We start from the raw sequence: 27,181 nt of genomic DNA, 5'->3' as shown, positions 1-27,181 counted from the left end.
TACCAGAGCTGCCGCCGCATTTCATCGAAGAATTACAAAATGTGAAGGCAGAGGAGGGAGCTTCAGCCTCTCTGTGCTGTGAACTGTCCAAACCCGGAGTTTCTGTTCAGTGGAAGAAGAACAGACTTCCTCTGAGAGCCAACAGGAAGTACGAGATGAAGCAGGACGGATGTTTCCTGGAGCTCAACATCAACGATCTCCAACTGGAGGACAAAGGAAGCTACACATGTCAGGCAGGAAATGCAGAAACGGCTGCAACTGTGACAGTCACAGGTTTGTTCTGTTGACAGATCTAATTAATGAACAACACACAGCTCTGGAAATAATATTATGAGAAAATCTGTAGTAAAATCCTCACAGCAGGCTATCAGCATTCATAATTTTAATAGAATTTCATCATAGAGGTTAATTAATTACAGCATTTTCTGTAAAAGACATGAAAAGTTTCAATACATGCAATAAATGATGTCTAAAAGAATGATGCACCGACACTGTACAAATGTGAAAATGCACACGAGATGCCAAAACTATTTGAAGTCACCATTATTTTGTGCATAAGCTGTATATATAAAGTCAGCAGATAACCCTAGCTAAATTATCAACTATCAACGCCTAAAAGAAGAAAATTTCAAGATGACAAGACACAGCCATGTTTAAGGAAAAGGGATAACAGAGTCTCTTACAATGGAAGAGGAAAACAGTGTTTCACCACAAGAGACTAAAGAAGGAGGCAGAAAAATGCTCACAGTGGTGTAATAATTTGATCTGCAGCTTTGTAACATTACCTTTTTCAGGTTGCAGAAGACTGTTTTTCATGTGTTCTTTAGAAGATGCTGTAATAATTATTCAGAATCTGGGATAAAATTCTAACAAAATGATCAATAGTAAAGACCTGTGATGTGGATTTAGAGGAGCTGATTGGGGAGACAAGAAACTAATCAGAGAAATCAGATGGGAGGAACAAAAAACAGGAATATAAACACAAGAAAAGACTATTTCAAAATAAAACAGAAAGTAACTGAAAATGGACACTAAACATGAGACACAAAGAGAGATCCAGAAAAGGAAAAGGCAACTTTATCACAAAACCAAAAGTCAGGTCCATGACAGTTTTATCTCCTGCTGGTTATTTCTTAGGTGTTTTCTTACTATTATAAAGATGTGTGATTTATGTTTTTCAATCCTGACTCATTTCTCCAGAGCTTCCACCGTTCTTCAAAGAAGACTTGAAAGCTGTAGATGTGGAGGAGGGAGCTTCAGCCTCTCTTTGCTGTGAAGTTTCTAAACCTGGACTCTCAGTTCAGTGGCAGAAGAACAAACTTCCGCTTAGAGCTAACAGGAAGTACGAGATGAAGCAGGATGGATGTTTCCTGGAGCTCCTCATTAAAGATCTGACACCTGAAGACAGTGGAAGCTACAGCTGTCTGGCAGGAGCTGCAGAAACTACTGCATCTGTAACAGTAAAAGGTGTGTAAATTATTGTATTTGAACTACATGCAGTTAATTTTCCAGGACTTTTCATTCCCAAGAGCTTCAGTGAAAAGCAGCTGGACTTCTGTGTTGGTTCTTGAAGACAAATGGTATCTCGACTTGGATGACTGAGGTTCTATGCAGACGATACTTTTCTGTATTTTACCAATCTCTCTGGTGGCCATTATCTTATTCTGCTCTAAATTGTAAATCATCAGTCTTGGTTCTGATGAAGTTTCAACATCAAGGTTCTCCATCTAATATGAATATTCTGCTATTTCTTGCCCATTTCTTCAGAGCTGAGTCCATTCTTCAAGAAGGACTTGGTAAATATGGAGGCAGAGGAGGGAGCTTCAGCCTCTCTGTGCTGTGAGGTTTCTAAACCTGGACTCTCAGTTCAGTGGAAGAAGAACAAACTACCACTTAGAGCCAACAGGAAGTACGAGATGAAGCAGGACGGATGTTTCCTGGAGCTCCACATTAAAGATGTCACACCTGAAGACAGTGGAAGCTACAGCTGTCAGGCAGGAGCTGCAGAAACCAGTGGAGCTGTGAAAGTGAAAGGTTTGTTCAGATGAGATCTCTGACGTTTTAGTGGTGGAACTGCATTCAGTCAATTTTGCAATACTTTCCTGTCCGGACAGCTTCAGTAAAAAGCAAGTGGACATCTTCAAGAACCAAAAAGAAGTCCAGCTGCTTTTGAATGAAGCTCATAGGATCACCATGACTTGGATGATTTAGATTCTTCTGTATCTCACAGATCTGTCTGGTGGTCACCATGTTATCCTACTCTAAACTGTAAACCCTCTGACTTAGAATGTATTTCACTTTAGAAAAGCAGTTAAAACTACTGCTGCGATGAAGTTTCATCATGAATTTTCTCCATATAATATGAATCTTCTGCTATTTCTTGCCCATTTCCCCAGAGCTCACTCCATTCGTGAAGAAGGACTTGGTAAATGTGAAGGCTGAGGAGGGAGCTTCAGCCTCTCTGTGCTGTGAACTGTCCAAACCTGGAGTTTCAGTTCAGTGGAAGAAGAACAAACTTCCTCTGAGAGCCAACAGGAAGTACGAGATGAAGCAGGACGGCTGCAGCTACCAGCTCAACATCAAGGACCTCCAACTGGAGGACGGTGGAATCTACACATGTAAAGCAGGAGCTGCAGAAACTACTGCAACTGTGACAGTCACAGGTTTGTGAATTTGGAAACCTGCATAGTTAATTTTAAAATATCGTTAGGCATCAATCTATGAAAAGCTATCATTTATTTCCTAGTTGTGGTCCTCATCTAAAAATGTCTGAAACTATTATATCATAATAAAATACTTTTCTCCTCTCTTTATGAATGTTCCTCAGAGCTCCCTCCATTCTTCAAGAAACAATTACAAGATGTGGGACCTGAAGAAGGAGCTTCAGCCTCTCTGTGCTGTGAACTGTCCAAACCTGGAGTTTCAGTTCAGTGGAAGAAGAACAGACTTCCTCTGAGAGCTAACAGGAAGTACGAGATGAAGCAGGACGGATGTTTCCTGGAGCTCCATATTAAAGATCTCACACCAGAAGACAGTGGAAGCTACAGCTGTCAGGCAGGAGCTGCAGAAACCAGTGGAACTGTGAAAGTGAAAGGTTTGTACTGGTCTGCCATTTCTGCATAGCAAAAGAAAAGTTTTATGGTTGCATTTTTTTAAGTTTACTGTTCTTTTAGAGAGATTTGTTAAATGTGCAGATAATGACTTGTGGAATCACTGAAAGAAACACATAAATTTACACAATAGCCCTAAAAAAACTGACCGAAACTATGAATACAAATCTTTAATTTTACACATAATTCATTCTTTAACAACATCTAGCCATAAAATGACACTATTTTTTATTCTCTTTATATCAGCCAAAAAGTATAATCATTTTACAGACATTTACTGTTATTTGAATGAAAAAAATAGATATCAGGGAATTAAAATGGTAAATCATTTTTAACTGTTATTTGTCAAGTTTTTCCTCTTGTTAAAATAGAAGAAAAAGAATATTAATTTACATTTGGAGTTTAATCTTTTTAAAAATTGTTTTTACAAATACTGATTTGCTCTTTAACAACGTGTGAATGTAAAATGGCATTATTTCACTATATTTAAGTCAAAACTTCATTTTCTGGATATTTGCTGTTACTTGTACTTTTGGAATGTATTTTTCTCCTGCATTTCCTGCCAAATTTTTATAGACTTTCGAACTAACCATAAACTGGCTGAAAGTTTGTAAAACTTGTCATAAGCTCATCAGCATTTTCTCGTTACTCTGAAGATGAATGATTATGGATGATGTATGATTTATGTGTTTTTTCTTATTATTATTATCTTTTTTTTTTAGAACTTACACCATTCTTCAAGGAAGAATTGCAGACTGTGGAGGTTGAAGAAGGAGGTTCAGCCTCTCTGAGCTGTAAACTGTCCAAACCTGTAGCGCCGGTTCAGTGGAAGAAGAACCGACTGCCTGTGAGTGCGAGTTCAAAGTTTGAGGTGAAGCAGGACGGCTGCATCCTCCAGCTCAACATCAAACATCTCCAACCTGAAGACGGTGGCAGCTACACCTGTCAAGCAGGACGTTTGGAGACGACTGCGACTGTAACAGTGAAAGGTTTGTGGATGTGAACATTGAAGATGTTTGCTTAGAATATTATATCTAATCCATTATAATTACTATTTTTATTGTTATTATATTTCCTAGACAGAATCAGTTTTATTGCCAAGTAGGTTTGACCATGTGAGGAAGTCGACGTCGTGTTTTGGTGCGTAAGACTGACAAGTAGACGTTTTTTGAAAAACGACAAAGATTCTTAAAAGCAGGTGTTTAAAGTTAATAATACGTAGGCAGTGAGGAAGACACAGAAACAGAGGTGTACCGGTCATTTTTTAAAATACTTTAATGGGATTGTGTAAACAGTCTAGAACTCCATGAATTCTTCACTGCCTCAAATAGTTTTCTCCTTCTACACTTCAGTCCAGTAGGTGGCAGTAATGCAGCTTAAAGCTGGTTTGATAGACTCCCTTCATCAGCTCCTTCTGTGGTATAGAATAGTCCGACTGCACCGGCATCATTCTGCTGTAAGAAAACAGTGACTGAGCGGAACCTTTGTTTGCAAGAACAATCCTGTGATTAAAATGGATAATCCATCAAAAAAGCCAGCAGGACGTCTCAATGCAAGATCCAAATCCTTTTAAAAACTGAGAATTTGAAGTGTGCAAGTTGCTGCTGTGATGCTGATTCCAACACAGAAGTGGATTTAGAAAATGCAGATGGCAGAAAAAGATTAGAAAGTCGGATGAAATGAGTGGCCAATAACAGGTCTACATCCAATGAGTCAGACCAGTCAAAACTATGAGAAGAAGAACTGTGCTATCCTTTTATGACGCCTCTGTGACAACAAACATGAACAGAGATTTAGGTTCATGTTGATACCGACTAGTTAAATAATGATTAGATGATCAGAGATTGGTTTGGAACATCTCTAGTATTTATAAATTCGTTTTGGTGCCTTATCTGATACTGTAACTACACGTTGGTCTATTCCATAGAGCTCAGTCCATTCTTCAGCCAGCAATTACAGGATGTGGAGGCTGAGGTCGGAGCTACAGCTTCCATGTCCTGTGAGGTTTCTAAACCTGGAGTTTCAGTCCAGTGGAAGAAGAACAAACTACCAATAAGAGCCAGCAGGAAGTATGAGATGAAGCAGGACAGCTGCCGTCTTCAGCTCCACATCAAGGATCTCAAACCTGAGGACGGCGGCAGCTACTCGTGTCATGCAGGAACCACAGAAACCATTGCAACTGTTTGTATAAAAGGTGTGTGCATCTTGATTCCTGACTGGCAGGATTACAGAAAGAAGATGACTTTACAAATGTTGATTCTTTTCATTCTTCTGTGCTGAACCAGAGCCAACTCCACCAAAGGAAGAACCTCCAACCATCCAGCCAAGGGTGAAAGCTGCTGTCTCCAAACCAGCTGAAGAAAAAGAGACTCCTGGACTCCCAGAGACCAAACCTGTTCCTCCTGAGCCCAAAAAGAGGCTTCACAGGAAAGCATCTATTGTAAGTTTAGAAAAAGATGTAGAGTCAGTGTTTGACTTGAAGCCGTCTGTGCAGAAGGAGAATAATGAAGTCCAGAAGATCATCCAGTCTGCAAGATCTGTGGAGAAAGACTCTGGTGTTGCGCAGAACGTGACACAAGTTGAGAAGAATGAAGAGAAAGACATTGAAGTGAATAGGAAAGCTGATAAACCAGCGAGACTATCAGAGAAAGATCATAGAGTTGACAGGAAGATCGAAGAACCTGCGAGCAGTTGGGAAACAGAAAATGGAGTTTTCCTGGAGACGAAGCGACCTGGAAGAAAAGGGGAGGAATCAGTTAAAGTTGACCAGAAAGCTGAAAGACACACTGACGCTGTGGTTGAAACTAAACAAAAGAAGCAAGAAATTGTGCAAGACGTAAAGGCATCAGAGAAAACAAGTGAAGCTGACAAGAAGGTGAAACATCCAGGAACGGGACAAAGAATGAACAACCAGGATGAAAACCACCCCATGAAAGCTCCAGAAAAGACGATTAGAAAAGAAACGACGAAGGAACAAGATGTGAGATCTGCTGAAAATGAAAGTGAAGCAGAGAAGATAGAAGAGGAACCTTTGAAACCACCAACAAGATCTAAAGTAAAGGGAACAGAAGTAAAACAGCAAGTCAAGTCTGCTTTAAAAGAAAGTGAGGAGATCCTTCCAGAGGTGGTAAAAGCTGCTCTGAATGATTTTGAAGATCATGTGACTAAAAGAGAGTCCACAGAGACAGAAAGAGAGAAAAAGCCTCTGAAACTAACACCTTCTGTAAATCAACTGGGCAAACAGCCAGAAAAAATTATGGAAAAAGAAGATGAGTTTGTCCCTCCTAAGCCACCTACAAGGACAAAAGGCAAAGCAAAAGGAGGATTTGAAAAACAAGCATCAAGAGACACAGAAACGGATCAAGATGAGCAACAGCCAACAAGACGTCCAGTAAAAACAACTGAAGAGCAGCCAGTAAAACAGGTAGTAAAGCCAACGAGAAAAGAAGACAAAGAGAAACCAATATCAGAGAGTAAGCCGTCAGTACCAACAGATACAGAAACTATTGAGAAGATAGAGCCGCCTGCCAGATTTGCAGAGAAAGAAGCCAAAGTGCCAATAAAACAACCAGTTAAACCAATGAGGAAAGAACCTGACGTGGACCAGGAGGTGAAACTGGCAGTCGAACCGATTCGACGGGAGGAAGAACAACAAACGACAAAGATGGCTGAAGACATTCCTCTACTCTACATATCTGAAGATGAAACTTTCTCAGAGGCTTTGACTGAGATCCCAACCAACCATATCAATGTCCAGCCTGTTGATTTTCCTCTTCCTGCAGAAGAACTTCTACTGGAGAAGACTCAGCCGTCCAAAGGCTTCCCACCAGGAATCGACATCAACGTCGAGGATGAACCACAACTGCAAGAGGCTGCGGTCAAGATCCAGGCTGCTTTCAAGGGCTACAAAACCCGTAAAGACATGCGACCCGTCTTTAAGGAGGTGTTCAAGAATCAGAGCGCAGATCTTCATGGTACTCTCACTCTGAGGTGCTCTGTAGAAGGAAAACCCAACACCGTGCTCTGGCTGAAGAATGGACAACTGATAGCTAATGACCAGCGCTGTCGGACTCAGATGACGGAGAACGGAGAGTGTTTGCTGGTGATCAAAAACCTGATCAGCTCCGACAGCGGAGTTTACACCTGCGAGGCGGTGAATAAGTTTGGCGTGACGTCCTACAATGGAAACGTGACCGTAGTGCAACCGACTCCACAGAGGCCTGTACATCCACCACTCGCAGCTATAACTCCTTTGCAGCTCGCACCCACTAAACCTGAAGCCAAACCTCAAAATCAGAGCCAAGAAACCTCAACAGATGCTGTGAACTATGTAGAAAGTGTGAGCGTCTCTCTGTGGGAGGCCTTCAACCTGACAGACCCGGACACTCAGATGAACCTGCAGGAGAAAAGACGCTCATCGCTCCTCGCCAGCTCCAGTAGGTAACACATTTACAGCTGTAAGACAAAACAAATTCCACTGCAGATTAATAAACTTCCTTTTTTAAACTCTACTACCAACAGTGTCGAGTCCTTCTGATTATGACACGGCTCCTGATATAATGGAACCTGCAGAGACCAGCCCAGGCCTACCACGGTAGTAGAGAACAGAGGAAATATTTGCTTTAGTCTGTTATGATTGTAAAGATACCAAAAATGATTCCTGAATATCTTCACAGGGAAGCACCAAAACCTGCAGAACAAGCAGCTCCAAAGGCAGATAAAGAAGAAGCTGCTGCTCCACAACCTCCTAAGAAGCTGTTGAAGGTCAAAGGTCAGCTATGTTCACTTCTGTGGTACCTCAGTGTTGTTTTTAAGTATTTAATTAGGATATTTACTGTGTACTAAAGCTGTTTTTTATTCAAATTGAAGGAGCTCATGATGTTAAATTGAGGACACCATCTCCAAAGCACCATCGCGCCCACACACCTCTAACCAGCACCGTTTCTGGATCAGAGTCCGAAGGGGAGGAGGATAGACGAGAGGTAATTTCATCTGCATTCTTTCTCTTAACCTCCTCAGAATCAGCTGATTTTTTTTCCATACATTAACTTTACTATATTTAATGAAGCCATGCAAAGTTTTGACTTTTACTATGAATATTTTAAGAGTTACAGACTCTTGAAGTCCATAGAGGTAGGTTGAAATTGCTTGTTTTAATTGGTCAGTGTTTTTTGAGTCTCATATCGTGTTTATTAGAAGATTCTACTATCAAATATAGTAAAAATTATCCTTTCATTGTCTAGAACTTGTTCTGACCAACCACCTATCACACATGCTGATATGAGCCTTAAAGTTTACCCAGAATGCACTTTTTACAGTTTTCTCCATCCTCATATCATCATACTTCCACCTCCATGCTTCACTGTCAGGACTATGCAATCACTGTGGTACTATTGGACAGAAAAGATACAAAACAGCCACAAATAGTGACAAAAGATCACAAAATAACACAAAACCACCCCTAAAGTTTACCCAGAATGCATTTTATAAAGTTTTCTCTGGTGAATTATCAGAAACACATCCAGAAAACCAATGATTGATTCTGGGACTCTGCTGTTGTTTTATTGTTCACATTATGAGACATCCCATAATACTGATGCTCACAGTTGGTTGGGGAGAAATGAACAAAAGCTGATTTAATCTTTAGATTGTGACACCTGGAGTGGATGTAACTTTTCTTGGCCTCATTATTAAAGTTATTGTACATAAAATGAATGTAATTCTGAAGTGGAGGCACTGACTGATTTATGGACTCAGGCTGCTGTGTTTATGGGCTCTGTAAGCATCAGTGGATCTGATTAAATCATAATCTGAAAGGTAATGCTACACTTTCTGCTGTGTAAACCGTACATTCTGTACCAATGCTTCCCTTTTCCTCTCTCAGACGTTTGAAATGTTCGTGGCTCGAGCCGACTGCAGTCCAAACAGTGGAAATAAGGAGAGTTTTATTGTGAAGGAGGGACAGTTTGTAGAAGTTCTGGACTCGGTTCATCCTGACAGATGGCTGGTGAGGACCAAACCCACCAAAACCAACCCGACTCGGCAGGGATGGCTCTGTCCTGCCTACCTGGAGAAGAAGAGAAAGGTCGGATGAAGAAACTGCAATGTTATCCAGATATAAGTTAATGTACGATTAAACCATTTGAAGTTCTCCAGATGCCTGAAATATGAGAATTAACTGCACTTCAGAGGATGAAATAATTCAATGTCACTTTATGAGTTTTAAAAGTCTAAAACCAGCTGAGTTACCTGAACTGATGTTTGACAAAACAAGCTCAATAAACTTCAGATGGTAGCAGACAGTAGATACAGACACCTTTGTTTTCTATTTATGTCATTCACAACTTAAAATTTCAGCTGTTGAAGCCTTTTAAAAAACAAAAAAAACAGAGTGAGTCCAAAAACAATCTGAGATAAATTATAAGTCTGTAGGTATAAAGAAACGTCACCTTTGTCATGGTTAGAACTCTTTAATTCTTATTAAAAGAAACAACCAGAACTTAATTGAACAAAGACAGCAAGTTTCCATCACATCTGTTTTCTCAAACTACAAAAAAATAAATCAAGAGTTTGTGGTGGATTCTAAGTGTGACGACCGTCCATCTTCACACCAGGTGTTAGGAGGAGCGCCACCTGACAGCACACCTGTAATCAGTGCTGCATTTAATGACTCTCCTTTTCACAGGCCTCGCTGATGGGAACGCTGTTTTTGCGGTGCTCCAGCCTCACATGTGGGTTCTGGTGTCGGGTTTGGTCGGCATTGTGAATTTTATTTAACCAGACAGTAAACGTTTGCTGCTCACGTTTGTCTGAGGAGCCGAGCTGTAACACAATGAGTCCTCAGAAGTTTTCTTTCTTTTGAATTTAATTTAACGAGTCAATTAAACTCTCAGCTGTTCATTCATTCAACTCATTTTAAGTCAACCTGACTCAAGATATAAGAACTTTGTATTAGAGATTTTAAGTTATATTTACTAGAAATGAGGAAAACTCGTGCATTAGCCGTCAGTAAACTAGAAAAAAATAACTTGATTTGACTAAATTACTTTAAAGTCTGTTGCTAGTGTACAATAATTCTGGTCTGGAGTAAACAGAGACATAAACAATGAAAAATAAATCTAAAATTTAAATTTTTAATAGGATACCTTTCCACAACTGAGAGCACCTCAGGAGGATCTTGATGGAATCGGATCTACAGGAGAAGAATACAGAAGAGCTCTGAGGTCTGTCTTTATGTAGATACAAACCAAAAGCTTCATTAACTGGAGAGAGATGCTATTATTTAGATAAAAACATTCATTATTACTGAATCGTGTGTTTGAATGATGATTATAGTGTCTGTACATTACATACTGCAGTCCATTGCTGGGCTGTTTGCTGCACTTATTCCTTGAGAATCTACTTTTTCCAATAACAAACCCCAGATGTGAACAGTTTAAACAAATATTTCTTCATCACATTTTCCTACTCTTCAGTCAGCTGATCCAAGGCCTGATTGATGGTGAGCAGGAGTTTGTGAAGGAGATGAAGACGTTCATCTCTCAGCAGCTGAATCCTCTGGAGTCCAGCCACCACGTCCCCGTTAATGTCCTCAACCAGAAGGAGATCATCTTCAGGAACGTCAAGGACATCGTGCTTTTTCATGAGCGGTAACACACACAGTTTAAGGAATATATTTTATGTCTTTAATTCGATGCTTATTTGAATGTTTTGCACATAAATGACACAAAATGATCAAACCATGGTAGTAAAAAACCCACTTTGTCTCCTCAGGTCAGTCCTTCCTGGTCTGAGGGAATGTTCCACAGACGATGACGTCGCCATGCATCTCATCAAACACTCTGAAGACTTTGAGAAGTATCTCCACTACATGGTGGGACAGCAGCAAGCAGAGGCCTGCATCTCCGACAAGGCCGTCCAACAGCACTTCAAAGTAATATTAAAATCTATCTCCTGGACTTACATATCAACACAACAGTACCACACAGATCTGACTTTATTTTTACTCCTTTATTATGTTGCTGATGACATTTCAGGAGTTACCAGAAGCTGGTAAAACTGATGCTGCTGTCATGGACGTTCTGACTTTCCTCCAGCAGCCGGTGGAGAGGATTCAGACCTACCAGGCTTTACTGAAGGTATGGCTTCTTTTTTACAAACATCTGCTCAATAGAGGTCATTTTTAGGATATTAATAGTAGATTTTTACTTGTTTCTTTCAGAATATCTGCATAATTAATTTATTTCATTGTAACTTCTCCTTGAAAGTGTGTCACCTGGATCGTACCCCACCGTTCTGAAGTCTGGGCTCACTCAGAAATGTCCTTATTGTTGAAAGAAAAGCAGTTTTTTTTCATTGTAGATACCATTAAATGAATGATAAATCCAGTGCAGACATTGTTAATGTGGTAAATGACTATTGTTGCTGTAAACAGCTGATTTTTAATGGAATATCTCCATAGGGGTACAGAGGAACATTTCCAGCAACCATCACTTCTGTGTTCTAATGCTACACTGTGTTAGCTAATGGTGCTGAAAGGCTCATTGATGGTTAGAAAACCTTTATGCAGTTATGTTAGCACATGGATAAAAGTGGGAGTTTTGATGGAAAACATGGAATTGTCTGAATGAACCCAGACTGTTGAACTTAGTGTAAATAAGACTTTTATCTGCAGGAGTTAATCAAGAACAAAGCTAAGAGTGGACAGAGCTGCTATCTGCTAGAAGATGCCTTCTCCATAGTGTCCTGTCTGCCCTGGAGGTCTGACAACGTGCACCAGGTGTCCCTCATCGACAGCTATCCAGCTCCTCTCACTGCTCTGGGTGAACCTGTCCGACAGGTGAGCAAGGACCACCTGAATGTTGTTTTACTGCCATAACAGTACATCTCTGCAAAAGTGGCCAAATTACATTAAACAAAGCAGTTTTTTTGTTTGATTAATTTGAGAGGAGCCACAGTATCATAAGAGGAAATGAAACACACAAAATGATAAACAAAACAAAACCCACAACCTGAAATACTGTCGGAAAACAAGCAAGTTTAACTTCTTAACTTTTACCAGCTACCTGTCTGCACATCTCTATCCTACTGTTTCCTGTTTTAATTAAACCTTATCCTTAAATACCTCTTTAGAAACCTCAGGAACATATTTACAGCTACGCATCATATTTGTAGAGGAGCCTTTTTTGCATGTTTTCTTAAATTGTCTTGTAGTTTAGCTCATTTTGAGATTGTTGAGAAGTTTGTCCCACAAACTAATATTTTTTTTTGTAAATTATCATTGAACAGTGTACAAAAACATTAAACAGCAATCTGTCAATGCATCCACACAATCAGACAACATTTTAAAAGTACAGTTAGAAAATGTGCAGATATATGAAATACAAACGTCTAGTCGAAAAAGTCGTCTGTGCGAGTGTATCTATGATAACAGATTATTATTTTAAAGATGGCTTATTCGGTGCATTATGAACTATAAAAACATTAACTGATCTTTCACTTCTGGATGTTGCACATTGCTGAACATATATGTGCAAGAATTACATACAAAGTGCAGCTGAGTGTAAACGTGTAGTTTCAGTAAATAAATACACGGTGCAAAGTTGTGGATTTTTTTCAGATCTGGTCAGTTTAAGGGAGAGTAGATGGAATTAAACTGAGTTAAGTTGCCAGTAGAGATCCATGAAGGTCATATTACTGTACAATCTTTTCTTTTTCTTCTTCAGGGAGTTTTCACAGTTTGGGAGGAATCTCCAGAAATTAAAACCACCTCGAGAGGTCATCAGAGGCAAGTGTTTCTCTTCAAGGAGTGTATTGTTCTGTGTAAGCTGAAAAAAGACAGCAGCATGAACCGAGACACCTTCAGCTTCAAGAACAAAATGAAGGTAAGATGAGATTAGTTCTCCTGCTGCAGGTGAAGCTGTATAAATGTGTAGCTGCAGTCCTTCACTCATCTCATCCGGCTTCATTCTCATCCCTGTGGACCTCTCCAGCTGAACGATGTGGAGATAAAGGAGACTGTGGGAGGGGAGGAGAAGTCTTTTGGCCTGTGGCATGAACACAGAGGCTCCATGAGGAGATACACTCTGCAGGGAAATTCCACCTTAGTGAAACTGTCCTGGCTCAAAGACCTGAAGGAGCTCCAGCAGAGATCCAGTCTGCTCACCAACAGTAAGTCAGCTCACCTTCTGCTCACAGGTTTCTGCACGAAGAGAAATAAATACCAGATGATGTTTGATAGTATACTGTATGAAAGTGAAAAGGCTTTGAGGAACCTTTGGGGTTCTTCACTACTGACACTTTGGAGGAACCTTTGAGTTCAAAATAGGAGAAATAATTTTGTGTGTTCTCTACCTTAACGTGTCGTGGATTTAAAGCATTTATCATCTTGCATTGAATTTATTTTGTTTAAGTTATTGAGAATCAGTAATGTTTAGCTGACATGTCTGATATTCTCACCTTGTGTTTGATTATTTCTGTATTTGTGTTTTATTCTATCAACAGGTCCTCCAGTGTTTGACTTACTGCTGTCTGACTGCACAACAAAGATAGGACAAACCATCAAACTGACCTGTAAAGTCTCTGGATCTCCCAAACCACTCATCAGCTGGCTCAAAGGTCTGAAAGAGTTCATGAAAACAGAAACGGCTGAGTTAAATGATGTTTTGTTGATTTTATAAGTGAAAAGATGTAAATACAACAGCAGACAGACATTAAAGCATCAAGCATTTCTCAGGTTAAATTTTCTGAAGAACACCTCAGCTCCCTGCATTCTTTGTGTAGTCTGGTAACCGTGAAGGTCTTACATTACATCTCTGCTGTCAGACGGTCTCCCTCTGGAGGATGATCCACGTCACATCATCTCAGCAGACCGATCCGGCTGCTGTAGTCTGATCCTGGACAGTCTGACTGCAGAGGACTCTGGACAGTACGCCTGCTACGCTAGCAGCTCCATGGGCAGCGCTGGCACTCTGGCTAAGGTGGCGGTTCAGGGTGAGTTATCATTTTCACTTTTCTGGGGGGGTAAAAAAAAATTATTCAAAAACACCACCATCCAACCACCAACACCAGCTACTTCACCAACCGTCAAACCTTACACCAACCACCAACTCATGCACCAAACTCCACACGAGCCAACAACCCCCAACTACACCACCAACCAATGACCCACCCAAACACCAACTCATACACCCAAGTACACCAACCAACCATCAGCACCAAGACCAACCACCCAGTAACCTCTAACCACCTCCTCCTCCTCCTCACAGTTTTATGAAGAATGTTTCTCAAGGGTTCCTTGATTAACCATTTTAAACTGAAAAGGATCTTCTGTGGAAGCACAGAAGGTTCCTTGAGCCTCCTCTTCTTCTTCTCCTTCTCTGAGGGATACACCTGACATTTTATTATATTTCCTCTTCGCTCCAGCTCCACCCAGGTTTGTGAGTCGACTGGAGAGTGCTTGTCTGATAGAAGGAGAAGACATCCAGTTCTTCTGTTCCACACTCACCACACCCTTACCAAGAGTCAGGTACGATGGCGCAGAGCTAACGTAGACTCAGCGATTGTTTATAGGATTGTCTGGTCAGTGTTAATGAAGGAATCTTTGGCAGGTGGTTGAAGGATGGCAGAGAGCTGACTGACCAGCAGAAATACTCCATCATGAATGATCCTCGTAGTGGAATCTTGTCTCTGACGGTTATCGGGGCAACAGAGGCAGATATTGGACAGTATGAGTGTGAGGTATGATCTCCATATCCACTAGTACTAATAGAACCCATATCACATCAGAGATCTTCCTTTGACATAAAATATGTTGAATGTTTTGTTTTTTCAGCTCTGGAATGAATTTGGCTGCATCAAGTGTAAGGCAGGCCTTTGTCCCGCCTACGTACCGCCGACTGACATCGAGAACGACCAACCACAAGACTTACCTCCCAAAGGTAGGACCATCAGAGCCTCTGAGGTAAATGTCCTCCACACAGGATGGAAACCAGCGACTGGGTTTTCATTTGCACTCTCAGTATCCGCACTGTGTTTGAGGAGGGATGAAGCACATGCCATTGTTCCTTCAGACCCCATGTTTTTCTGCATCATATCATGTGACATCTCAACCACAACACTTTGGATCAGTTTCACCTTCCAACCACTACCATTCATCCATTCTATCAGGTTTCCACCATTTTGAGGTTTTATTCTACTTACATTTTCCTTTTCTTCATTTCACACACACTCATGTCATGAGTAGCTCCACCTACCTTATCAGTAGAATCCCAGAGATTATGGCATTTTCTATTTGCACGGTGCAGAAAACGCATGTTGTCACCATCAATTAACTGTATTTTTTGGTGGACTTTGTAACATAAAAGCACCTGTGTTATTTTCCATGATCTCATTGTTAATATTGTTATCTCAGTTGAATAATCTTCATTATTTCATGTAAAAATCAGCATGTGACCATATATTTTCATAAAGTGTCTCATCTGAATTCAGGTTTTGTCAGACATCTGAACCACACTAAGTCATATTTACACATTATCATCCTTCATCTACACATAACTCATCTGGACTCTGATTCTGAGGTTTTCATGCTCATTCCATTTGTTTGAAGAACTTGTAGACAGTAGATCTTTTTCACTTTAAACTCTGCATGAGTTTAATTCAGGTATTTAGGTCACATGACAGTCATGTGATGAACACCTGAAGCCTAACAATTCATAAAAACACTCAAAATTAACCCTCTGAGTGAACATAAATCATCATTTCCAAACAATTAAATAGTTTCCTTTCAACATTTTACATATGCAGCAATGATGTTGGTGTACATCAGTTACTTTGGTCTCTTCAGTGTGTTTCCAAAGGTTTTATTCCATTTAATTTAATTATTTTATATTGCAAGAGTAAATTAAGTTGATCCAACTCAACTAAATCAAGCTGGTTCAACAGAATTTCTTAATGCAGAAAGAAAACTATTTGCTCACCGAGAAATACTTTCCCATGATTTAATCCTGTTCATCCAACTGTTGACTTTTTGAAGTGCATTTGACATGTTTACCTGACGTGTTCTTGGCCATAATGAGTGGGATCTAGTGGTTGCCATTCAACATAGATGCCATACTACACTTCCCAGCATCCTCTCTCATAAAAACACATTGATGGCATTTGTGGTATTGATTGTTTTTGTGTTTTTCATCATGTTTCCACAGAAGGCATGGATTGAAACAGAACATTTTCCTCCATTTGACTCATGTTTTCATGCAAAAATCAACCCAAGCAGTCAGGTTCTGTAATTTAACAGCATTAATAAGGACAAATAATTAAGTATAGTGATAGAAAGTCACTAAAATTGTTCTCTATCATTTTCCAGCTATGAGTTAGCAGTTAAAGCAGTGGAATCGAGTAGATGTTGAAGATGAATGAAAACTGCTTGAAGTTTGATATATGATTTTCTCTGTATGGATTCGAAAGTTGTTTCAGTCACAGATAAATATTTTATCTGGATTTTTGCCACATGTTTGCCCTTCCATTGTCCATAACCTGCATATCTTTCCATCTCCCCTCTCCTCGTCCTAAAGCAGGAGGTTCCTCACATGGACCGTTCCATGTAAGTCATTGTCATGATAACCAGTAACCACTCAACATTCCCTCTCTCCTCCCACCAACGCATGCCCAGCTAACTCTTCACTACGATCACAAGATGGTCATGTGCTGGGAAAGTGTCCCCTGTAGGAGTGGGCACTGGTGAGGTGGGTTAGTGGGGTAAAACCCTGAAGCTGTGAGGTAAGAAGTACAGTGAACTATTACTGTACGCCGACTGTGAGGTAATGTACCCTCTGAAGTTTTCCACCTATCAAGTTCCTTTCAATGTATTTTAAAATACATATTTTTAGTTCTTACCTTAATATGTTGGTGTTCTGATTGGTGTTTTGGTTTTTACAGATGCTGACTCAGAAGGCTGGTCCACTGCCTTTGTTAAAAAATGGCTTCAAACTGACTTCAGCCCCACTTCTATCGCCAAGATGCTTTTTCCACCTGAATACCCTGAACAGTGAGTTCTGTGGAGCTTCTGTTTCTATTTATTTAGTTTATTTCAGACATGCCACAGTATCATAAATACAGGAACAAGAGCAAATAAAGCCGACAGAATGGAAAAAATCCCTCAACAAACTAAAAACAAACCATGAAGTTTACCTCCTACCTGCTGCATGTCCATACATCTCATTTCCTGTTTCTGCAAACCTCATACTTATAGACCTCTTACCATTCCACATTAGTGTATTTTCAAACTTTTGGTGTATATTTTCTTTCATTGTTTAATAGTTGTGCTCATTTTGAGCTCCAGATAAACATTGATTCTACATGGTCATATGAGCAAAAAGGCTTTTTAAAAGTTACATTTCCTCCTGACTGATGGTTTCTAATTGTACTTCTAAACCATTGTTGTATGGTATCAGGGAGAAACTTATTGTTTGCTTTGAACATTAATTATGTAGTCCTAAAATGAACTAAATCAATACATTCAAAAGTATTAGTTTTGGGAAAACGATGTATTGTGTGCTCATCATATCCCGCATTATGTACCATCCTAATAGCTTCGTTTGTAATGTTTTTACTTGATATAATGTAGTATTACATGTGTTGCCTCACAGTTCTGCACTGTAAATCAAGTGCAGTAAAAACAGTGAACAGAAAGATTCAGAATATATTCTTGTCCCTGAACATTGAACTTTCAAAGCACAGCTCAAACAGCGACCTCTGGTGGGGTCCAGACCAGGACTTTGGATGTGGATCCGTCTTGTTCTGGCGTCCATTGTTGCTTGATTGGGTTGGATCTGAGGAGTGTGGAGGCTGTGTTCCTTCAGTCATCTGTGAACAGTTTTTGCTGTATGGTGGGTTGTATTGTACGGCTACAATCAGAGTTCTGTTTCTGGTTCACAACAAGCTTTAAATCAGCGGTACATGTCTAAGTAACATGGATTGCATTAGAAGAGGTTGATCAATGTTTTGCAGCTCATCTGTTGTTGGTTTTAATGTTGTGGCTCACTGGTGCATAGAGTGGTTTCTATTTAAGGGAATAATCTCAGCATCCAGGGTGAAGTTTTCTAAAATGTTCTTTGACTGGATCTATTTACCGTCCAAGGATCTTTTCCTGTATCTTGTTGTGTCTCCAGTGCTGAGACCACCGCTGAAGCAGATGTTCATGTCTCCACACCAACACAACAACCAGTGCAGCCACCGTCCTACCTGGAGGAAGAAGAGGAGATCTACATCTCAGAGCCAATGCTGGAAATCACTGATGGTATTCATGCTGCCTAAACACAGCATCAAGGATATTATCCAACGCTGTATGACAAACTAAATGATGTCGTTTGTGGTTCAGCTCCTCCCTTCATCCAGGTACCTGCTGAGGACCTGTGTGTAGAACCTGGACAAACATCTACATTTACAGCCATCATCACTGGAAGACCTGCTCCCAAGATACAGTGGTTCAAGGTACGAGTGCTGCAGATCAGGGTGTTAATGAAATAAAACAATGATTCCCACCACGATGGATGAAATTCAAGGTATCCAGTAGCTCACACATGCTGCATTTAAGAAAGATGAGGAAACTAAAGTACAAAAGAACATTCAATAAACATGGAAATTGTACTAGTTCAAGAAAACAAGGTGCCGAAATTGGTGATATTTACAGTAAAATGTTCAAAATCACTGATTTTTACAGTAAAACAAACATAAACACAAAAACTCTTCATAGAAGCACCAACATGTACTGAAAACCTAGAATGAGGTAATAAAATATTCTAAAATGACAGTACAGGATTTTAAAAACACAGTTCTGTAGTCTGCAGGTGAGATGGTCTCTGACTCGACTTGCACTGGTTTTAACCAAGCAGCTCTGGTGGGATTGTATTGAAGGTGCTTGAGAAGTCAAAGAACACAATCCTTATTGTTGCATCACAGGACTATTTTTTTAATGATCGTTCATTTCTCTGTAGTTTATCCTTTTCTGAAAAAATACTCTGTTGTTTTCGGTATCTGTGTCTCCTCTGAGAATTCAACCTGAAGAAGGATTTTTTGAGTAAATTTTGACTCTTCGATATCACACAGTGCTTTCTTTACGTCAACATTTTGTTTTCAGAGGTCACAATTCAAAAACCAAAGTCTACAGATTGACTGTAACCTTCTCTGTCTCTTTATGATTGGAGGATGGAGAGGAGCTTGCAGCCAATGAGAATGTGAAGATCTTGCAGCAAGGCGCTCGCTGTTCGGTGACCATCGCGTGTCCGGAGGGCGAAGACAGCGGCGTCTACACCTGCTTCGCCCACAACTACTCCGGCCACGCTTCCTGTCAAGCTCAGCTGACGGTGGAGGAAGGTGAGGCGACATCAGTGCTTCTCTGAATCCTTATTTTCATTGTTTTCTGCTTCACCTGCTTTAGTTTCAGCCTTTGGTTTCTCTGTAGGTCTGCTGGAGATTCAGGAGAGAGAGGTGGAGCTGGGGAAGAGACGGAAGTTATTCTCCGTCTATGACGTCCACGAGGAAATCGGAAGGTGAACCTGAACTTCATACTGATGCAGTCCAAGCTGCTGGTCGTGTCTTCTGAGATTTCATGAAGTGTTCTTTCTGTGTTTTAGGGGAACCTTCGGGGTAGTGAAGCGTGTCATCCACAGAAGAACAGGGGAGGTCTTTGCTGCTAAGTTTCTTCCTCTTCGGAGCAGCACTCGGACCAGAGCCTTCCAGGAGAGGGACTTGTTGTCTCGTCTGGCTCATCCCAGAGTAGCCTGTCTGCTGGACTTCTTCTGCACCAGACGAACGTTGGTGCTGATCACAGAGATGTATCCTTCTGTTTTATACCGTGTAAATAGACCAGTTTATCATCCAGTGGGTTTGATTAGACGCTGCTAATTTGTGAGTTCTTTAACGCGTTTCTAGCTGCTGTTCTCATGGACTCCTGGACCATTTATTACTGAGAGGATCAGTCTCAGAAAAAGAGGTAAAAGCAAACTCAGATTTATCCTCAAGTCTTGCAAATACGACGAGCATGACTCCTTACAAATATCCTGCATTTTAATTTCAGGTCCAGTCATACATTCAGCAGATCCTTGAAGGCGTCGGTCACATTCACAGCATGAACATCTTGCATCTGGACATTAAAGTGAGTTTTCCCCTTCAGTAAACATCACATTAATGTTTAAGCAGTTCCTAACTCTGCTGTTATCTGTGCTTCTTTCAGCCTGATAATATCCTGATGGTTTATCCACCGAGAGACGAGATCAAGATCTGCGACTTCGGCTTCTGCCAGGAAATAGACACGTCCAGACACCAGTACAGTTTGTTTGGGACACCTGAGTTTGTTGCACCTGAGATTGTTCACCAGGAACCAGTCACTGTGGCTACGGATGTTTGGTGAGTTTGAGCTGACAGAAAATCCAGATAATGTTGGCCTGCCACTTAGATTCAAATAAAAGCTGAAAATGTTTTGTATAGAGAAAAATAAAACTAATATATCTTCTCTTCTCTGTCAGGGCTGTGGGTGTTATAGCCTACCTGTGGTATGTATCACTGCTTTTCTCTTAATAGCTTCTAAACCTTGAATATATTAGTTATTAAAAAGCTGTATGTGTTCATGTTTTATCTTGATCGCCAACAGTCTGGTGTCCCGATGCCCTTTCGTGGGTGACACTGATCGAGCCACGCTGCTCAGGGTCGGTGAAGGAACTCTGAACTGGGATGCTCCTGACATCATGTACAGGAGTCCTGAAGCCAAGAACTTTCTCCACTCGCTGCTTCAGCCAGACCCAGAGTATGGAAGCACTTTTATTTTTGCTTACACATACACTCAGAGTCTTCTAAGGTATTTGCAAAATGCTGTGCAAACGACACAGGGTCCCTTTCTCATGTCACAATCGACCAAACAAGTCTTTTAGCGTTCTTTCCTTATTTTCATTCTGTATTCCGCTGGTGGTTCTTAAGCAGCTGCAGTTCTGAAGTCTGATGTTTCCCAATTTTCCTGTTTCCAGGAAGCGACCGTCTGCCTTTGAGTGTTTGAGCCACGAATGGTTCCAGGTGAGATGAAAACACAACAACAAATGTTTTCTTAAAATTTTACTGTACCACTATGAACTTCTGACCCACAGCTAAACTAACAAATCACTATGATTGTGGTCAGGATGAACATGTAGGAGAAGATACCGATGAAATCAGCACAAAGAGTTTGAGAGTCTTCATCTCCAAAAGGAAATGGCAGGTGAGTTCCCTCCTGGATGGTTTGATGAAGATTTTTTTGCCTCTAAACAAATTCGAGTCATTTAATGTTTATAGAGCCCCAGTCAGATACCATTTCCCTAGAAAATACAGTCTGTAAGTATTTTAGAGTAGCTGTGATCTCTTATTAATAGTGTAGCAACCACAGACGGTATTGTGTTGGTAAAGAGAGGCATTGAAGGAGTTTAGCTCATTAAAGGGCACCATGACAAAGTCTTCTGTCACCCTTAATTGCCTCCAGCTGGCACACACATTTTAAATCAAGTCAGGATCAACTAGATTAGCATTTCTGTAACCCAGTAACAAGCATATTAGCTACCTTTGCCACCATATCTATATTTATTACAGCTTATTCTGTATGGTAACATTTATAGTATTACTTTCCTCAATTGTTTGTGCAACATCAGCTTCACTATAAGGTGTAATACTTTATTTTGACATGCAATATTTCAATTTGATGTGCAGTATTTTATTTTCAAGTAAAATATATTGATGTGCCGAATATTAAGTTTTTCAGGTGCAATATTTCAGTTTTCTGTGCAATATTTCATTAGCACGTGTAGTATTCCTTTACTACCTTAGAATCACTGCCAGAAATACTTTTTAGTTTTCTATTCTACTCTTATTTTAGCTTAATTATTTAATTTTAATCATACCAATATCTGCATTTATTCTCCTGTTGTGTGATTTTCTTCTCTGGGTGAGGTTTTCCTTAATTGATAAAGTTCTTTCTTAACTTATCTCAGTCGATTATTGATGGACAACGCTGCAGTTACTAATGAAATTATTCAGATTTATGACACCTGTGTGACAGTGGATGTCGACAAAGGATCGGATTCACCACTAAATTGGAATGTTGCTAGTTTCTTTTAATTTTGAAAGTCAGTTTTATATGATTACAGATTTAAATTCACTGCAGATCGTGTAGTTGCCTTAGGAGAATATATAGCCAGGATCTGACGTCATCAGTGCTTTTCCATCTTCCTCCGCAGCGTTCTTTGACTTGCATCGGTTCAGTGCTCACCCTGAGGCCCATTCCTGAGCTGCTCGATGCTCCTCTCAGAGACACTGCAGCCACGGTGCCTCGAGAACCACAAGAACACAGCAGCAGCTCCCCGAGCAGCGGATCCTCCTCCGAGTACGATGAGGCCGATTCCTGGGACTTCTTCCAACACTGCAGCCAGACTGAGGAGGAGGAGGAAACGGAGGAAGACTTTGATCCGCTAATGGAGAGAGCCCAGATCCCTGAGCCTTTCACCAAACTCCACCTGGATGCAGAGGAGGATGATGAAACTACGTTAGGGGAGGAAGAGGATGTGGAGGTGGTGGGGAGGAGGAGTGTGTTGGAGCGAAGTGTGAGCAGGCAGTCCGTCGCTTCATCGGAAGTTTCGTTCCAACAGACGCCTCAGAGGGAACGTCGTTTCAGCAAAGACAGCAGTCCATCTCTCTGCCTGTCTGATGGAGATGAAGGTTCAGGGAGCGATGGAGGTCGAATCCCTCGAGGGAGCCTCATCCGAAGCACTTTCTACAACACGTCTCATCAGCTTTCACCGATGTCTGCCAGACACATGACGCTGCGGGACAAGTTCCAGGCCAAAAAGCAGGAAAGAGGCCGCAAGCCGCTCAGGAGGAGCTTCTCAGGACGCCTCAACGAGCCTCTTATTGAATACGTGGAGGATGAAACGGAAACCAACCGCGGTCAGAGACGGGCATCCATCCAGCCCAGCATGCAGAAGTCCTGCTCGTTTGACAGCGGAGTCGGCCTCGTCCACGCTAACGCACCGCCTCACAGGAGGAGTAGATCTCTGGACGAATCGCGTCGATCTCCCAGCTCACCCGGACGAGCAAAACCAGGACAAGAGGAAGGTTCTCAGAGTCTGAAGGAAGACTTTACAGACGATGAAGAGGCAGGGAGAAAGTTGCTGGCCATCCCGAGCCCTCAGCGACCCACAAGAAGAGGAGGATCTGTCGCTCCTGTACAAGGAACTCACACAGTAGGTGGATCATCTGTTCCTTCAAGCTTCATTGCTGGAAACCGAATGAGGCTGGATCAGGAGCAGACGGAGGGAGGAACATTTACCGGCTCCCAAGGATCTCTGGCTGAGTCGTTTATTTTGGAACATGGCGGCTCCGAGTCTTCAAGCAGATTCGGCTCGTATGAGGAGCTGAGTCACGGTCATCTCAGAGGAAAATACCGATCAGGAGAGAGTGACCTATGTGATGATCAGAGTGAACCTCTCATTTCACCTTCCCCCTGCTCATTCCAAGAAGTCAAACCTAGGAGCTCGTTTCCTCAGGCGCCGCCACGTAATCGAACTCGCTCCAATCCCAACTTATCCTCCAACAGCAGAGCTCAGCCGGGGATGACGCTAACGCCGAGTCCCAGTCCCAGCCTGTCTTCTCTGCAGGCTCCAGAGAGGCCTCCCAGAGCCAAGGACAAGAAGGAGGGCTGTGGCCTCCAGAGACACGCATCGGCTCCGGCCCTGGAGTTACGACCGCCTACAGGGAAGTCGCCCAAACTAGGACTGCTGAAGATCTTCCGCAGACAGTCCTGGACCGGTCATTCCTACTCCCAGCTGGAGAACTCTGAGTTAGGACCCACTCTAGGAGAGATCATGAAGCCGGACACACCCACCATGTCTCTGAGGAAGAAGATGAGAGCTTCAGCCTCCAGCCTGACCAAGCTGTTCACCAGGTCCAAGGAGGATGTGAGTAAAGGAGGTGAGTCGCTGTGAACTACTTTATTTTTACATTACTGTAAACAAGAGGCAACATTAAGCAGCATGCATACTAAAAAAATCACATTTTGGGTTCCATCTATGATTTCCAGTTAGCCTAAATGCATGAACATGGTTCTAAAAGAGCTGTGCTTATCTGCATGTCTGCATCACGGCTCCACATGGGAAAGAATTAAACAGAGGAACTGAAAAATGACAGTAAAACTTCAGAAGGATAGAAAAGAGTATGGGGAAAATCAATGACAAACTAAAAATGAGTGGAAAGCCACAGTAATCTAGCCTAGCCGCACTAGACCCAGCTCTGACGACGCAAGGGTCTAATTACCCTCGGTAAGCCTCGAGGCTGGATGCTCCTAAAACTGGCCGGACCAATCACCATGAAGTGTAGAGTCAGAAGGCGGGCGTAACTAAGTGACGACAGAGGCGCGACGATTCTGACAGAAACAACCGGAAACAACTAGCCTAGCCGCGCTAGACAACCCACGGCAACGAATTTAATTCTCTGTCAAGGTCGACAACAAAAACGACAACAGTCGTTGAGCTCCATTAGCACCGACTCTGAATCATCTTTCTGTTAACATGTCTGTAATATACTTGAGCTTCACCCATTGACTGTATAAATAAGGCTTCACCAAACTACCGCATCCTCTGATTTCCGGCGCTCTGGGAGCCTATTCGTTGCGCTGATTGGTTGTATACCTACCCAATTGCTGCAGAGTGATTTGATAGACAACCTTTTAGCCCGCCTCCCTCCCTGTCGAGGGTAACTAGACCCTTGCGTCGTAAGAGCTGGGTCTAGCGCGGCTAGGCTAGCAGTAATCAGGAGGTACAGAAGGAGCCATAGTACCAGTGATCATCCTCCTAAAATGACATCATGGAGAGTGAAGTAGTTTCAGTCTAGCTCAGAAAAACAGACAAGCAGGTGCTTCAGAATTTGCTGAATGGTTTTCAGTGTAAACTGGCTTGTTGGTAGAACTTCCACAGTGTGAAGAACAGGTCAGGACATCAGCATCTAAGAACGCCACAGGAAAAAAACCTTCTGTGCTCATCAGTCTACAACTGCAAGATTAAGCTTTGCTAAAGAATATCAATAAATATTAGAAGAACATTCTGCAGATGAAGATAAATGTGTTGGGCTCAGACAGAGTTCAGATGTTTGGTGAGAACCTGACCAGGACTACTACAGTGAATGGATGGTCCTGACAGTGAAGCACGGAGGTGGTACTGTGATGATCTGGGGTTTAATGAGGGGAAAAGGTGTTGGAGAGACCACATTTAAAGATGCACCATGAATGTCTGTGGATGAACCAAAATACTGGCTGCCAAGACGGCTCTCAGTCTGCAGAAGCTGAAAGAAGAAGAATAGTCCAGCATGAGAACCACCAAAAGGACAAAAACCCACAACAGTTTCTACAGAAGATAATAAAAACTGTGACCTGTAGAAGTATGTTGGATCGGACAGAATATTCCTGAAGTATTATAAAGCAAAGAACAGCTGGAAAAAAAAATCTCTGAAGAAATAATGAAGAAAAAAATCTCTCCAGAAATGTGGTGTTTTCCATTTGAAGGAGAACTGAGTCTGTCATCAAAAATAGAGCTGGACTCGCAACACATCGAAGAAATATAAGATTTAATCTCAGTAATGAAAGATATACAGATGCTGTTGGAGTGAGTTCTTCCTTCAGGGTCTGTATTTGTATTATAATAAACTGAACCGTTAGATTTCATTTAAATAACAGCAGATACCTCAGTGTTTAACTTAGGATTACAGTTCTGAATGATTTCTGAGCTGAACTCACTTCTGTTGGATGCTTTTCATGGTCTGTATTGTATTATTACAAATCAGCTATTATTTTTCATCTATTGTCATGTTTTTTCAATTTTTTGTTCCTTTTTTCATACCAGGACCAATAGTGAAAGGATCAGCTCTCGTCTCATCTGAAGAAGACCTCAGCAGTGGTCCTGAGAGCCCTAAAGAGAGGACCTCCAAACGTCTGCCATCTTTCAGAATACCTTTGTTTAAAAAGCCAAAAGGTGAAAAAAACTCTTCATTCTTTGGTTTCCAGTTTCACATCACTTTTTAATGGTGATCTTTTGTCGATATCCAGAGCTGCCGGTTCGTCCCTGCAAGGCTGAGGTTCTGCATTTAGACGGAGGTGGAGTTCTGCTGGTGTGGAGGCCGGTTCAGTCCAGCGACCCGGTTACTTACTGTGTGCAGTACTGTACAGACGGTGGGTTCACAGATGATATTTTTGTATACATGCTTGTATTTTTTTCTTGGTTTTGTGTTCAGTGCAGTGTGATTTATTGTTAATGTCAGTTTCTGCTTATTACTGAAATATCTATTCAGTGGCATAGGCAAAATATTTCATTATGACAATAAAATTCCTTAAATTTAAAGCTTTTACATGTTTTAATTTCAGTTTAATGAGCATCTTTGTACCGATGGCAGCTAATACTGAATCTGTTGTTGACTGTGTTTTTGCACTTATAAAAACCAAAATGTTTTATCAGACCTGGGCAGAGCAAAGGTTTTGGAGTGATGCACGTAATATTTTTACCCATTTTTTCATCTGATTATTTCAAGGAACTCAAACAGGAGTTAACATCCAATAATATGATTATCAGGCTTTAAAAACTAGTCAGTCAAGCTGATTTAAGAATAAAAAATGTGTCAGAAACACTCAGTGGTTAATATTATGGACAGATTATCTGAGAGCAAAAACTAAAACTGAGGTCAATTTAGTTTTTCTGCTTTGCACCAATTATTACTTAATAAATATATAATTTTCAAACATCTGAAATTAAGTTTGCATGCTGCTTTTTTTTTTTTTTTTACTTACCTCATTTTATTCTCCCAATCTGAGCACTAGATTTTTTTCATGCCAGTGTAGTACTGCTGTTGTCTGCTGCCGACCACACGTGGATAAAATCCTACACTTTGGAGGTCTTATCTCATGCACCTGTGCAAACAAAGACAAAAAAGCTCCACAGGTCATGAACAGAGGAATGCTACATATCACATCTTTCTGGTGGTTTAGTAATGCGTAGGAGACCTTGAGGATGAGTGTT

At 41.2% G+C, this 27,181-nt stretch overlaps 1 protein-coding gene across 7 annotated transcripts in view; it reads left to right on the top strand.

Annotated features, from left to right (window-relative positions):
• Positions 1-27,181, top strand: part of obscna (obscurin, cytoskeletal calmodulin and titin-interacting RhoGEF a) — an 85,633-nt gene that overhangs the window by 45,004 nt on the left and 13,448 nt on the right. For 6 of the 7 annotated variants that reach the window (XM_051947604.1, XM_051947605.1, XM_051947603.1 and 3 more), the window contains 40 exons: positions 7-273; positions 1,201-1,467; positions 1,768-2,034; positions 2,397-2,663; positions 2,828-3,094; positions 3,833-4,099; positions 5,038-5,304; positions 5,396-7,546; positions 7,632-7,704; positions 7,787-7,881; positions 7,980-8,092; positions 8,995-9,195; positions 10,251-10,333; positions 10,586-10,759; positions 10,884-11,043; positions 11,147-11,248; positions 11,785-11,949; positions 12,836-12,994; positions 13,103-13,280; positions 13,614-13,727; positions 13,935-14,102; positions 14,535-14,637; positions 14,720-14,849; positions 14,944-15,049; positions 17,046-17,154; positions 18,278-18,405; positions 18,487-18,599; positions 19,313-19,481; positions 19,570-19,657; positions 19,742-19,942; positions 20,040-20,100; positions 20,185-20,262; positions 20,341-20,513; positions 20,633-20,659; positions 20,758-20,910; positions 21,128-21,173; positions 21,277-21,354; positions 22,364-24,092; positions 26,015-26,143; positions 26,218-26,340. In XM_051947604.1, the coding sequence (XP_051803564.1) occupies positions 7-273; positions 1,201-1,467; positions 1,768-2,034; positions 2,397-2,663; positions 2,828-3,094; positions 3,833-4,099; positions 5,038-5,304; positions 5,396-7,546; positions 7,632-7,704; positions 7,787-7,881; positions 7,980-8,092; positions 8,995-9,195; positions 10,251-10,333; positions 10,586-10,759; positions 10,884-11,043; positions 11,147-11,248; positions 11,785-11,949; positions 12,836-12,994; positions 13,103-13,280; positions 13,614-13,727; positions 13,935-14,102; positions 14,535-14,637; positions 14,720-14,849; positions 14,944-15,049; positions 17,046-17,154; positions 18,278-18,405; positions 18,487-18,599; positions 19,313-19,481; positions 19,570-19,657; positions 19,742-19,942; positions 20,040-20,100; positions 20,185-20,262; positions 20,341-20,513; positions 20,633-20,659; positions 20,758-20,910; positions 21,128-21,173; positions 21,277-21,354; positions 22,364-24,092; positions 26,015-26,143; positions 26,218-26,340 (9,549 nt within the window). The remainder of the gene's footprint in view (positions 1-6; positions 274-1,200; positions 1,468-1,767; positions 2,035-2,396; positions 2,664-2,827; positions 3,095-3,832; positions 4,100-5,037; positions 5,305-5,395; positions 7,547-7,631; positions 7,705-7,786; positions 7,882-7,979; positions 8,093-8,994; positions 9,196-10,250; positions 10,334-10,585; positions 10,760-10,883; positions 11,044-11,146; positions 11,249-11,784; positions 11,950-12,835; positions 12,995-13,102; positions 13,281-13,613; positions 13,728-13,934; positions 14,103-14,534; positions 14,638-14,719; positions 14,850-14,943; positions 15,050-17,045; positions 17,155-18,277; positions 18,406-18,486; positions 18,600-19,312; positions 19,482-19,569; positions 19,658-19,741; positions 19,943-20,039; positions 20,101-20,184; positions 20,263-20,340; positions 20,514-20,632; positions 20,660-20,757; positions 20,911-21,127; positions 21,174-21,276; positions 21,355-22,363; positions 24,093-26,014; positions 26,144-26,217; positions 26,341-27,181) is intronic. The other variant, XM_051947606.1, reaches the window with a different exon arrangement.

This window comes from Acanthochromis polyacanthus, chromosome 4, assembly GCF_021347895.1.
Source record: "Acanthochromis polyacanthus isolate Apoly-LR-REF ecotype Palm Island chromosome 4, KAUST_Apoly_ChrSc, whole genome shotgun sequence".
NCBI classification, from domain to species: Eukaryota; Metazoa; Chordata; class Actinopteri; family Pomacentridae; genus Acanthochromis; species Acanthochromis polyacanthus.
Note: the sequence above shows the minus strand (reverse complement) of the source record. Positions and strands in the feature narration are given on the sequence as shown.